At 52.5% G+C, this 14162-nt stretch overlaps 1 protein-coding gene across 1 annotated transcript; it reads right to left on the minus strand.

Moving 5' to 3' along the window:
- Nucleotides 1-1458: 1458 nt before the first annotated feature.
- LOC308048029 (uncharacterized protein) lies at nucleotides 1459-13558 on the minus strand (the record flags this gene model as incomplete). The annotated part of the gene is made up of 7 exons (XM_080356871.1): nucleotides 1459-2087; nucleotides 2986-3117; nucleotides 11714-11867; nucleotides 12370-12473; nucleotides 12689-12766; nucleotides 13109-13195; nucleotides 13498-13558. The coding sequence occupies 7 exons, from the start codon at nucleotides 13556-13558 to the stop codon at nucleotides 1459-1461; spliced, it is 1245 nt and encodes a 414-aa protein (XP_080212997.1).
- Between the last annotated feature and the right edge of the window lie 604 nt (nucleotides 13559-14162).

A 14162-nucleotide genomic window follows, 5' to 3' on the forward strand; every position in this document is an offset into this window, starting at 1 on the left:
TATGGTTGTTGTACACAGCTGAGTACAGCAATTGTACCTACTTCTGCCTGTGGTTTATTTATCAAGTCTCTGGATGCAATATTGTTTCCAGTGGCTTGTTTCAGCCACTTTGCATAAGACTATGATTAAATAACAGGGCCAGCAAAGCCCAGTATCTCACAAAACCGTCACTCATAGTTTGCCCCTATCCATGGTTGGGTGGTTGCTCTGTGCTGGGAAGTGAAGAAACCACCATAGACTGGAGCATGGAGAGGGTGGTGGACTTTCTGAGGGCAAGAGGTACAGGTAAGTCAGTCCCATCATAGGGCTCTGCTCCCCAGGAACAAGCGCCAGGAGCAGAGGAAACGGCCTCAAGTTGCACCAGGGGAGGTTGAGGTTGGATCTGGGAACAATTTCTTCCCCAAAGGGCTGTGGGGCATTGGAACAGGCTGCCCAGGGCAGTGCTGGAGTCACCATCCCTGGAGGGATTTAAAAGATATATAGACAAGGGACATATTTTAGTGCTAGATTTAGGTTATGGTTGGACTTGATGATTTTAAGTGTCGCTTCCAACCAAAATGATTCTATGATTCTATGGACTGAGAGATGTGTCTGCTGGTTTAAATAGTCATTTGCACTCCAGCCGGGATGTACAAGCTAACTGGAGGGGAGAAGTCGACAGAACAGGGCTTGTGGTTTCTGGTAAACAGCAATTTGCTGCTGTCTCTGATTAGCTCCAGATCATGGCTGGTAGGGCCTGAACTGAGCTGTGGCCTCCCTCCTACCCTCAGCGCTTGCTCTTGACCATATGGTACTGCATTCCCTTTTTGAAAGGTCCCCACCTTGAAACCCAACTCCCTTCTTTAAGGGGAAGTTTTGTCTAATTCCTCATTTGACTCATGAAAAATTTTCCCTTTGGAAGTCTGTTCTCACTGCAGCAGAAACCTCAGGTTTGCTCCTGGCAAGAAAGCACAGCAGTTCTGACAAGTTCCTGAACAAATGAAGGACATTTGCACATCTGCGCAGGTTCTGAAAGCATTTTTATTCTGCAGAGAGAACACAGACCACAGCTGAGATATGGTGTGTACGTGGCCCACCTGGGTTCAGAGCAGCTTAGATCAGGTTAGCTAGTGATGACTGATATTTTTCTGTTCAAGTCATCTATACCCTCAAAGCGAAATAATAAGTTCAGGAGGGGTCCAGGTTTCTGAGCACAATTTTCTCCCCACAAGGAACATGCTTGGAAACCACAGCATTTATAAAGACTGGTTCTAATAATGATCCCTAAAAAGCCACCACAGGTGAAAAGCCAGAGACAAAGCAGGGAGCTTTGCTGTTTTTCAAGGGAAGAGGAAAATAAATCAGCTCTTGATATACAGGAACACCCCCATTCACCCCCAGCCCTGCAGCCAGAAAAGCAGGCCCCAGTGGGGCACCGGGCTGGCCATGTGCCCAGCGCAGACAGGAGGGGAAGGAGCACTACTGGTGCAGAGCTGGTTTGATGAGGATGGCAGACCCTTTGCAGTTCCCGTTGCACAGGCTGCCCCACGTTATGCCCTCCTTGACATTCAGCCGCACAGAATAACACGCCGAGTACCACCAGCCGCCCCCAGAGCGGGAGGCACAGTTCCCTCTGTAAGTGTCCTGATCCCGATCTTTTGTGGAGAATTTCATGTTGTTGTGCACTTTCCTGGGATTGTTTGAGGACATGGCGTCCTCCGCTGTCCCTGAGTACACTCCCAGCCTCAGCCGGTAGCCCTGGGACTCATCTTCCACACTGAAGGGGTTGTAGTCTGCAAACCTGGCATAGTTCGCAGCATCCCAGATGACAAACCTGACCCGGTAGACCTTCTGCCTGGAGATCTGATGGATGTACTCGGTGCCCAGCCAGTAGTCGGTGTGCACGTTCCCAAAGCCGTACTTGTAGGTGGTCCAGGACTCGGCCCAGGTGATGTCCGTGTTGTGACGGTTCCTCTGGATGACCGTCCAGCCCCCGTCTGCCACGCTCATTTCGCAGTACACCATGATGGGGTGCAGGCCGGTGGGCTGGATGAAGTAGACGCCACTGGGGCTGCCAGGAGAGACCTCGCTGCAGTCAGCAGGCAAACCTGAGGCAGGAGAGAAGGTAATTTAACAGAAGCCTGTGTGCCAGGACAAAGAACATGTTTCACCCTGTGGTAGGATAGAGGGGCATCTGGCCAGTGTACCCAGGGGATAATCAGCTGTCCTAGCCCAGAGAGGTCAACGTGCTTTGCCAGTGGTGAGATAGGTTTGCCTCTGCCCTCTGTTCCTCTTCCATACATCACCTAGCAGCAAGCAGCCCCAGTGAAAGGCCTCAGACCCACTGGCCTATGCTGGTGTCAGGCCAGGATGCTGATGTGGACACCAGTGGGCTGATTTGGGCCTCCTAAAATAGGGGTTATGTCACTAAAACAGGGTCACACCGGGGAGGAAGGTGAAAAGGACCTCACCCTTACCTGTGACTGAGGGAACAGGAGAAAAATGACCCCTTGTAACACACACCCTTTCCATGCTGCACACTGTGCACACACACACACACAGCTCCGCGGTACATCTCCCATCCCCTGTCCTGCAGCAGGGCCCGGGCTAGGGACAGTGTATGGCCTCCCCCACCCAGAGCTGGCCGTACATGAGCACACAACACATTTCCCCCTGTGCTGGCAGATGTGGTCTCCCCACACCTTCAGCTCGCTTGCTGCAGGACCTCCCACTGCAGTAAGGTCGTCCTACCGGATGGGCAGAGCCCCTCTCCCTGGCTGAGCAAACCTGGGCTAGATGCTGCGTCTCAGCCTGCCTGCCCGTGTGCACCATGGAGGTGTTTTTGAGATCGAAGTCATCACAGCACACCCTCTGCCAAGCACCATTTTACCAAGCCTCCCCTGGCCCAGAGCACGGGCTGGGGCAGCTCACCACCAGGGCTGACCTAGGCTAAGGAACTGGAAGGAGTTGGTGAGAGCACTGTGATGCCCACAGGATGCTACATACTGGTTTTCTTCAGAGCACTCGCCGAAGTGTTGGAGGGAGATTTCCTGAAGATGTTTAGGGTTTGCATATGCAGGGAGTGGCCTGGGGCAGCCAAGACCAGCACACAAGCAAGGAGTAGAAGGCCCTGGGGTGCTAGAAAGGGAAAAGATGGAGAAAAGATGAAATGTGACCCTCCCTCCAGAGAGATGGGAAATACACTCATGGGTCCAGCAGGGCACGGTGAAACATGACCATGTCAGATGCAGGGATGCACCAAGCATGTAGGGCTGCATCAGGCTGGTCTGTGCAAGACAGAAAGCTTGACAAAAGGCCTCAGTGTCCAAGGGGCAGTTAACCTTGTCTTTTCCCCCTGACCAGCTGCCATGCATGAGATAGTTTTAGGTGGAGCAAAGCACCCAACAACTGACTGAGCCAAGTTTCATTCCTGGCCACTGAGGCAGGGGACAGGCTGGGGTGGGCCAGAAGGCAGGGCCCAAGCTGCTGATGTTTGAAGGGGTGGCAGGGGAACGTGCCCTCAGAGGGCACTGGTGCCACTGCTCCCCATCAGCGCATGAGGACCAGTGCATGGAGCCTCTCCCCATTGCTGGGCTGCCCTGCCCATGCACTTGCCATTGCTAGCAAGGAGCACCCCACTTCCCAGCCCCGTACTCACCCATGGCGTCCACACAGGAGTGGCCTCTGGATCACAGTGCTGTGGAGGGGCAGGTCGCATGGAGGCATTTGTAGTGCCCTCTGCAGTGGGTGGGGTGAGTGGGACCTACCCCCTCTCTCAGCTTCCTTTCTGCTGGAGCAGGAAATCAGGCTGGATTTCCTTCGTACCTTTAGAAAACACAAGCTGAGATGAAGGTACCTGTGGTACCAGGTGCTTAGCTTCCTGAGCTGCAAAGAAAATAACCAGCAAGAGTCCTTGGAATGATCTCTTCTGTGAGTGCTTAGCTCCTTGGATGGAATTTCCCCTGGGAACAGCATATTTGGGAGCTTTGAAGAATGCAGTTCAGCAAATAAACACTTAAATGCCAGTCACCAATCAGCATGGAAAGCAAACAGGGGGGATGTCCCCGCCTCCCACATTTCAGCAGGGTGCTGCCAGGTCAATCGGTGCTTTGATAAGCTCAGCCCAGGTCTTAGTGTGGAAGTCAGAGCAGCCCAGACACTCCCAGAGAGAATGGCTGCTGCAGGACACCATTTGGAGCAGCTGCTGTTTTCTGGGCTGCATGACAGCCGACAGGGGGTTGTGGTGGAGGTGTTCTCCATCTGGGGATGCAGGAGAGGTCTCTATTCCCCAGCAGGCTACAGTCCTACACAGGTGAATGGACCTGCTGAAAGACACTGGCTAAAAGGTATCTGTAGGCCAGTTGAGAGAGCTGTGGTCTCTGGGGCACTGGGTTTGTGAGACTGGTCATGCAGGATGGACGGCTACAGAGAAGAACAAGGAGCGGAGCGAAACTGGTTGGATGGAGGGCAGCAATAGCAATCTGAGAACATACAGAGGGGATGGAGGGGTCTGAGCGTGCACAGCGGGGAAAGCATAATACCAGACCCCGTGTGCACAGAGAGGGAATGGAGATCTGAGTGTGTATGGAGGGAAAACGAAGGGCATTGAGGGTGCACAGAGGGACTGGAAGGGATCTGAGAGCAGAACCCGTTGGAACTGAGCACCCATAGAAGGGACAGGTGGGACCTGAGTGTTGAAGGAGGGCAACTGGGGGAATCTGAGGGCACTTGTGGAATAGGAGGATGTGAGTGTGCACAGAGGAGAGAAGTCAGCACTAAGTAGGCACTGAAAGTAATAGAGATCTGAATATGTAAGGAGAGGAAGAGAGAAGAGGAACAAAGGAGATCTGAATGCATAGAGAGGGGAATGAAGGACACCTGAGCATACAACAGGGGGAATGGCGAGAATCCGTGCAAGGAAGACAACAGAAGTGTTCCAAGAAAGCACAATGAGGGGAATGGAGAGGATGTGAAAGCAGCTGGATATGAATGGAGAGCATCTGAGTGTGCTTGGAAGTTAACAGAATGAGTCTGAGGGGATCTAGAAGCAGCCAGAAGGGAACAGAGGGAATTTGAAAGCATGTGGAGGGGCCATGGCTTGGATGTAAGGCACTCAGAAAGGGTGGCAGGGACTGGGGGTGCACAAAGGGGAGTGGAGAAGATCTGAGCATGCATGGATGGGAACTGTGAGGTTCCAAGGCACAGGTAGGGGAGCAGAGAGGATCTACTAACACCCAAAGGGAATGGGAGGTAATCAAGGCTGCACAGAGGGGAACAGAGGGAGCCTGAGCACACCTAGAGAAGAATGGAAGGGACCACAATGGCATGTGGGAGAAATGGAGGGGATCTGAATGCACACAGAATTGAATGAATGGTTTTGATGTGCTCTCCAGGGTCTTCTCTTAGCTCTCTTGTGCAATGCAGCGGCTTCCATTGGTCCTCTCGTCCCCTAAGAATCACTCAATTTACCTTCTAGTGGATCCAAAAGAAGGTGCACTTTTGGAGGCCTCCGGTTTCCCTCATGTACACCTCAGAGTCCTCCATTTCCCACCTGGTCCTGCCCCCTATTTTCTTTGCAGTGCATCCCACTGTCCTACATTTGCATTCCTTTTCATGCCACAACCCTCCATATGCCCTTAGGTGCTCCACAAGCCCTCCGCTGCCTTCTTATGCACTCTGTTCCCCCTTGCAAATCCTGTCACCTCAGAGGCCCTGGCTGGGTCCTGGGTAGCAGGGACCTCTTTGTGCAGGACGCTCAGTAGAAAGTCAGGGTAAGAAGCCAGTCTGGAGACAGTGACAGCCCATTGCTTGCTTGGAGCCACAGACCCAGCATGTCTGCAGAGATAGAGAAGGATCCCAAGTACCACTTAAAGACAGGTTTGTGCTTCCATAACAAAGGCTAAAGGACAGAGTCATTGGGTGCCCAAGTGCCATGGTACTCTAAGGTCTCTTGGGTTATGGCCCCATTGTGTGTTGTTCCACCTGTAGCAGTGACAGTGTTTGGGGTAGGTTGGGCAAGGGTCGGGGTCCTCTGGGCAAATTCAGAGGCCACAAACCTATGGGAGACCCTTGACTGAACTAGAGGATTGTTTTGGAGGGTGTGCCCATCCAGGACGATGAGGACAGGGAGTACTGCAACGCGAGACCTTAATAAGTGTGGTCTGACCACACTTTGCTGCCATTGAGGTGAGAGATTTTCTGGAACTGGGAAGAGGTTTGCTGAGGCAAATAGCAATGCGATGGCCCCTCTTGCCATCTCATTTGGACGTGATGGCAAGATGTGAAAGGACCTCTAGAGATCACCTGGTCCAATCCCCTCCTCATGAAAGGTCAGCTAAAGCAGGCCACCAGACAAGTGTCCAGTTGGGATTTGAATGTCCCCAAGAATGGAGACTCTTTCCCTGGGCAACCTGTGCCAGTGTTTTGCCACCCCCACAGTGAAAAAGTGTTTTCTTGTGTTTAGATGGAATTGGTTGTATGTGAATTTGTGCTCATTGCATCTTGTCCTGGCAATGGGCACCACTGGAAAGAGCTTGGCTCCCACGTCTTCATTCCATCCATTCAGGTATTGATGCACGTTGATAAGATTCCCCTCTAAGCCTTCTTTTCTCCAGGCTCTACAGTGCCAGCTCTCTCAGCCTGTCCTCAAAGGAGAAATGCTCCAGTCCCTTAATCGTCTTCACAGTTCTTTGATGGACTCTGTCTAGCATGTCCGTGTCTCTCTCTTGTTGGGGAACCCAGAACTGGATGCCAGGAATGGCCTCATCAGTGCTGAACAAATGGAAAGGATCACCTGCCTTGACCTGCTTGCAACACTCCCCTTAATGCAGCCCAGGATCCTGGTGACATTCTTTACCATGACCATACATTGCTGGCTGATGGACAATTTCTTGCCTCCTCCCATTGCCAGAAAATCTCTCACCTCAATGGCAGCAAAGTGTGGTCAGACCACACTTATTAAGGTCTCACATTGCAGTACTCCCTGTCCCCATTGTCCTGGATGGGCACACCCTCCAAAACAATCCTCTAGTTCAGTCAAGGGCCTCCCATATGTTTGTGGCCTCTGAATTTGCCCAGACAGTTTCTTGCTAGCCAAGATCTCCGTGTCCTTTTTCGAGGCCATACCTTGCAGCTGGATGGCCTCAGGATTGGCTCCTGGGGAGCAACACTGGTGACTGATGTCCAGCTACACTTTGTGCCACTGATCAGCACTCTCTGGGCCTGTCTATTCATCTGTTTTTCATTCCACCTCACTTTTCACTTATCTAACCCATATTTTGCCAGTTTGTCTGTTAGGATGTTTTGGAAGACAGTGTCAAAAGCTTTTTAAAATCAAGGTAAACCATGTCTATTGCTCTCCCCTCATCCATCGTGATAGTCCCTCATTGTAGAAGGCTGTCAAGTTACTTAAATATGATTTTCCCCTTGCAAATCCGCACTGACTATTCCAGATCACCTTCTTGTCTTTCATGTGTCTTTAAATGGTCACCAGGACTAGCTGCTTCATCACTGTTCCAGGGACCAAGGTGAGGCTGACCAGCCTGCAATTCCCTGCGTCCTCCTTCTTGCTCTGGAAGATAGAAATGACATTTACTTTCCTCCAGTCTTCAGACACTTGTCCCAATTGTCCAGACTGATCAAAGATTATGGAGCGTGGCCTGGCAATGACACCGGCCAGCTCCCTCAGCACTTGCGGGTGCACCTCATCAGGACCCGTGGACTTCTGCGTGTCCAGTTTGCTTAAGTATTCCCTAACTCGGTCTTCTTCCACCGAGAATACATCTTTCTTGCTTCAGACTTTCCCCCGATCTCTTGGGCCTGGGATTACTGGGGGTTGGTCTTCCCAGTAAAGACAGAAGTGAAGAAGTCATTGAGTACCTTGGCCTTTTCCATGCCCTGTGTCACCAGGGCCCTTTAATGTGGGTTCAGTAGCAGACCCACATTTTTGCTACTATTCCTTTTGTTTATATACTTGTAGAAATCTTTCTTGCTGCCCTTCACATCCCTTGCCAGATTCAACTGCAAGTCAGCCTTCACTTTCCTAACTCCACCCCCAAATGACTGGACAGCATCGCTTTATTCTAGGAGCCATCATGCCCTGCATCCATCTCTTGAACACTTTCTTTATGTGTCTAAGTTTACTTGGGAACTCCTTGCTGATCCACACAAGCCTTCTGCTACTTTTGTTTGATTTCTTGCTCATTTGCAGGAAATATGTAAGAAAAATACAATGTAAACATAAATAATAAAAATATGTCCCCTGTCTCTATCTACTGTTTTGCTTTTGGGATGAGGAGTGTGGGCTGGTGGCCCCCACTTCCATGGGTTTCTCTGCTTGGGGTTGCAGGGTAAGTGGTGCAGAGCAGGCACAGCACCTTGAGGACGCTGGTACACTTTCTGATGCACTGCCAGCCTCCTCTCCAAAATAACAGAAGGCCCAAGAGCTGCCTCAGTCTCTAGGGAGAGTCCACTCTGGCTGTTTCATCATGGAGACCCTTGGTCAGCCCCAACCTGCAGTGGGCCATAAGTGCTCCTTCCCGTGGGTCAGTCCCTTTGGATAGTTTCATGAACTGGATTTTGTGCTTGGCAGCTGACGACTTCTGTGCTGGAACTCCAGCAAGGCTGTGGGAGCTGCTGCTGTACAGCTGACCCCCCTGCCAAACGGCTCCAGAGATTCAATAAGGAGTGAGGGTCCTGGAGGACAGGGTTCCTGCTCTCCGTGTAGCGAATGACCGGGTAGCAAGCCCTCCACAGTGGGACTGCAGCAAACCAACTCCCTTTCTGCCCTCAGCTGCTCCATGCCGTGCTGGGCCCCTTCAGTGCTTGCTGTGCCCTGTGCCCAAGACAAGAAAAGAGCCAAAGACGTCTGAGAGGAAAGGAGAGCCAATGTTGTCACCTGCCTTCACCATTTGCGTATGCTCCTGTCATCAGTATTCAGGATGGGAAGAGCTTCATCCCCTTCCCTTTGATTCACACAGCCATCCACACGAGGGCAACCTGCGACTGAAATGAATGTGATTTCCACTCCTTCACCCCGCAAAGTCCACTTGTTAGCAGCAGAAGAAATAGGCAGGGGTATCACAAAACCACATTGTGTTCCTAATAGATGTTACTACCTGGATGAGGAACGTGAGCTGCAGCCTCCGGGATGGGGACATCATGGCTGTTGCGTCACCAGATGCCTGCAAGGCGAGAAGGTCCTTGCTCCGGTCAGGCCCGGGCTGTGTGTTGGGGGGCGCGCAGGCTGGGGCTTCAGCCCAGACATTGCAGCTCAGGTTCCTCAGCCATAACCAGCATTGACAGCACTGAATACAGCTGGAATGTCAGCCCAGGTGATGGAAGCATTTTACCAGTTGCTTGGGACAATGCACTGACGGGCTACGGGAACACGCTGTGTGCACTGTGTTTGCAGCCTGGTTTTTAATGTTTTTCTGGTACTTGTTTTTTCTAACATAAGTCTAGGTATATTTAAAGGCAACATAGAGAACTGGAGATATCTTGGTCACATTCTTAAGCGTTTGGTTTGGTTTTATTTTTATCTCTTCTTCAAGGAGTTGTGTAACATTCTTCCTCTGCTGTTTGGCCATTTCGTTACAAACATCATGTCTAAAAGATCTGTAGCAGCCATTTATCCAAATTACCAAATTGAAGTCAGCTAAGTTATACAGTGGTATAAAAGTAAATGTGTGATGAAATGCTTCTAGGTGAACAGTCAGAGGAGAAAGTAACTTGGCATTTGTGGTGGCCATGGCATATAAAGGTATTATTATATGTGAATGTCTTTAATACATCAGCATCAAGAGAAAGTTTTCCTACAGGGCTGACTCTGCATTGGGGAGGCCACACCTGGAGTATTGTGGTCAGTTCTGGGCCCCTCAGCTCAGGAAAGAGATTGAAGTGCTGGAGGGTCCGGAGAAGAGCAACAAGACTGGGGAAGGGACTTGAGCACAAGCCCTATGGGGAGAGGCTGAGGGAGCTGGGCTTGTTTAGTCTGGAGAAGAGGAGGCTTAGAGGTGAGCTCAGCACTCTCTAGAACTACCTGAAGGGCAGTTCTAGCCAGGGGGGGATTGGGCTCTTCTCCCAGGCATCAGCAATAGGACAAGGGGCCATGGGCTTCAACTCTGCCAGGGGAAATTGAGGCTGGAGATTAGAAAGCAATTCTGTGCAGAGAGAGTGGTCAGGCATTGGAATGGCTGCCCAGGGAGGTGCTGGACTCACCAGCCCTGGAGGTTTGTAAACTGAGACTGGACATGGCACTTAGTGCCATGATCTAGTCAATGGACTGGATTTGGACCAAGGGTTGGACTCGATGATCTCTGAGAGCTTTTCCAACCCAGTCCACTCTGTGATTCTGTGACTTTCCTTTAGTGCTAGGTATTTAAATGCAGGGTCAGGAGAGTCAGGACTATATTTTGGACTACTTATGCACTGCCCAGTACCCAGTTTTTCTGTATGCAAACCCAACATCCTTCGATCTTCCATCATAATCCAGATTTTTAGAGCTCAGCGGTTCTCTTTTTACTGTTCTCATTTGCACATGCCACCCCCAATGCAAGAAAAGCAATTGCAAAAAAACTGTTGGTCCTCAGGGATGGATCCAAATGTCAAGTTCCCCCAAGGTGAGTCCAGGCATCTGGAATCCCCTGGAGGAGCCTGTTGTCCAGGTCTGTGGGATGTCGGGGGGTCAGCGAGATCTGGAGAAGCTCCAACACTGCCATATGGCTCTGGGAGGCAGAAGGAAGAATGGAGAAACAGGAGGAGGGGGAAGGACCCCCTCTATCCCCATCTGGGGGGCTGGGGATCATGGGGCATCTGTGGAGCCCAAGGGGCAACTGGGGGCTTCTGGGAACAACAGATGGGTCTAAGGGTGCAAGTATGGTAGCCTGGGGGAAACTGGGTCAAATGACTATAACTGGGGCCCCCAAAGGGACAGTGGGAGTTCTGGGGAAAATGGAGGAAAGTGGCAGGGTCTCAGGGGTAATTAGGGAATCTGGGGGAGGCAAGGCAGCCTGGAGAGGTCCTGGGTGCAAGGGGGGGGGTCATGGAATGGGCCAGAGGACAATGGGAGTCCCAGGGGGAAACAGGGGGTCCTGTGAGTCCTGGCAGTCTACACCCCGCCTTGGACACCCAGGTGCCCTCACATTTGTAGGGAATCCCAAGGAACTGAGGGGTCTCGGGAGGGTGGGTTACAAGCACCATGCTGGTCTGCAGGGAACCCCAGAGCATGGGGATTTTGAGGGTAAGGTTTACTAGGTCATGAGGACTCACCCCAGTAGCATCACAAGTGTCATGGAGCCAAGTGCCAGCCCCAGCCCCAGCCACGCCATGGGGTGCATGGGGGCCATGTCATGGGGCCAGCGTAGCACAACTCTGAGCCGAGCCTGGAGTCCCCGTTCTGCCTCCACGTTTTGCCCTGATACTGTGGGGACCCAGGCACCTCAGGTCATGGGGCACTGCCCACCAGGGACCAGGTGTCCCTGCAGCACCTGCTCCAGCCACAGGTCTCACTGCCCCCAGGGAGCCAGATGTCTGGAGTCCTTGCTCCATTCCACATGCCCCACCGGCCCCAGAGCAGGGAACACGTGCTCCACTCCACCCGTCCACCATGGACCCAGGTGTCCTGGCACTCTGTTCACACCCCCATGCATCCCACTCCTGTGGACTCAGGTGTCTGGGGCCCCACTCCATCCCACACTGCTCACTGCCCCCGGGGCACTCAGTTGTGTCAGCGCACCATTGAGGTAGAAGTACTTGCGGATGAAGGGTTCAAAAAGGTCTGCCAGGAGACAGGCGAAGGTTCCCCGAACGGGGCCCCAGAGGGTCAGATTCAGAGGTCCCTCTTCACTCGTCTGCAGCTCCTCAAACAGTGTCAGATCCTGTGTGAGCATCTGGGGGGAACACATCAGCACAGACTGGTGTACCAGGTACACAAAATAGCATACACGTGCATGCAAAGGCACCCGTGTCCTGCACATGCTCATCACGTCCCCTTCATGCTGCTTGTACTCTTTGCTTGTGCATGTGCATGCACCTCATGTCCCACATGTGCTCTTTATGCCCTGTGTGTGCACACAGGGATGCACAAGCAGAAGAGACACAAAAGTCACTTCCTACACACACCTGCATCCACAAACGTACACAAATCTGCAAACACGAGTGACCCACCTCCCCCTTTGCATGCACACTTCACATGGATGAGCACTTGTTTGCATCCTGTGCATGCTGATACATGTGCTACTTATAACACACATATCTACTGTATAAGTAATACCTGTATCTATTGATAGTCCTTATGCCAAGCGCACAACTATGTGCATGCAGGCCTTGCTTCCCATGCCCACTGTTCTTATTAATGTCTAATATGCCCTTGTGCATGTACGTGCAACTCACATCCTTGGCAAACATCCAGGTAATGGACCAGTTCGGGGGGATAGCAAAGGGCACATCACAGTGCAGTGTGACAACTTCATCCGCGCGGGCCGTCACCACCTGCACTGGGAGCATTGACACACAGGTGAGTTCACCCTGCACGGGCTCATGGTGGAGAGGGGTGGGCATTTATCTCGGCACGCTCCTGTGTGCTCATGGTGGGCCCACCAGGCATGTCCATGTGTGAGGAATGAGGGTTGCTCCCATAGCCCTGGAGGCACCCAGCTCTATGGCGGGGCTCAGCCCAGACTGGGTGCCTGGGTCTACTGTGACCCCATACCTGGGCAGTCCAGGGGAAACCAGCAGTGCATGATGTGGCAGGTAGAACATCGGAAGACGCGGGCAGCTTTCTGGTTTCCTAGGAGGGAGAAACTTGGTGGTCTCAGGGGTATGTGAGATGTATTAGGGATCGGGGGGTGGAAAAACAGAGGGATCAGCACTCACCACAGGGGGGGATGCAGGCTGGAGCTGATGGGGAGGAAGCAGCATTAGACTGGGGTTCATTGTGATGAGCTGTCAGGGCTCAGCCCTTGTCCAGCCCAGATGGGGTGTCTGAGGGTCTCTCCAGGATAGGGAGGTGCCCAGGATGGGGGTCCCTGGGATGTAGATGTCCAGGGTGGGGGTCTCTGTGACAGTCCCTTGAGTCCCAGGGGTTCCTCAGGGTGGGAGTCCTTGGTGGGTGTGCCCATTGACCCCATACCTCTCTCCATCTGTCTCAGCTTCACCAGGATTTTCTTAATGGCTTCCTTCAGAGACACCCGAAAGGACTCTGGAGTGTCCCAGATGTCTGGGTGAGACGATGTACCCTGCCCCCGATCCCCATAAACCCTCCCTGAATCCCACAGATTGCCTGTACAACTGGACCCCAAATATCCATTCTGGAGTCCCATATATCCCCTCAAAAAAACCCAGAAGCTGTATACCTTGAAACCCCTCTACCCTCATGATTCCCCAAATATCCCCTTATAGCCCCCAGACCTCCATATATCCTGTATTTCACCACACCCCCCATTCAAGGCCTCCACATCCCATCCCCTATGCCCCATGTCCTGGCCCTATCTCCTCACACATCCCATGTTCCCTGCTCACTCTTGCCCTTCTGCTCCTTCACAAAATCCACAGCGTCCATGATGATCTTCTGAAGTGCCATATGCTGCTTCTCCCCTGAGACCAGTATAGGGGCACTGGGACCAGTGCGGAGTTGGGGTTGGAGGTTCAGGAACAGGAGGGTCCACTAAGGGCTGGGGGGTTCCTGGAGTCCTGATCAGGGATTAGGGATACTGGGAAAGTCAGCTACCCCTGGGGATTCCTAAGGTCCTAGCCCGGGATCCTAGGGGTACGGAGTCCCAGGGAGTCCCCACTATGTTCCTGTTCAGGCTTGGGTGATTCTCAGGGCTGGGGTTCCCAGAGGTCCCTGGGGTCCAGGTCAGGACTGGGGAGACCTTGTCATGGTTGGGAGTCCTTAAGGTGCTTGTCTGTGATGGGTCTCTGTTTAGGAAAGCACCTGCCTGGGATCTTGGCCAGTGTCAAAGTGAGTGCCTTGGTTGAAGTGGGGAACAGAGAGGGCTCTGGGGTCCTGTTCAGGGTGGGGGTCCACCTTGGAATGGGGCTCTCTGGTGGGATGGAAGTGGCAGTCAGGATGGGGGTCCTTGGTTGGAGTCCCTGTTGGGTTGGGCGTCCCTGGGGTCCCATGACGCACCCACAATGACAGAGGCAAGTGGTCTAGCAGCCTCAACAAGGGCTTCAAGGCAGAG

Source organism: Nesoenas mayeri, assembly GCF_963082525.1.
Source record: "Nesoenas mayeri genome assembly, chromosome: 20".
NCBI classification, from domain to species: Eukaryota; Metazoa; Chordata; class Aves; order Columbiformes; family Columbidae; genus Nesoenas; species Nesoenas mayeri.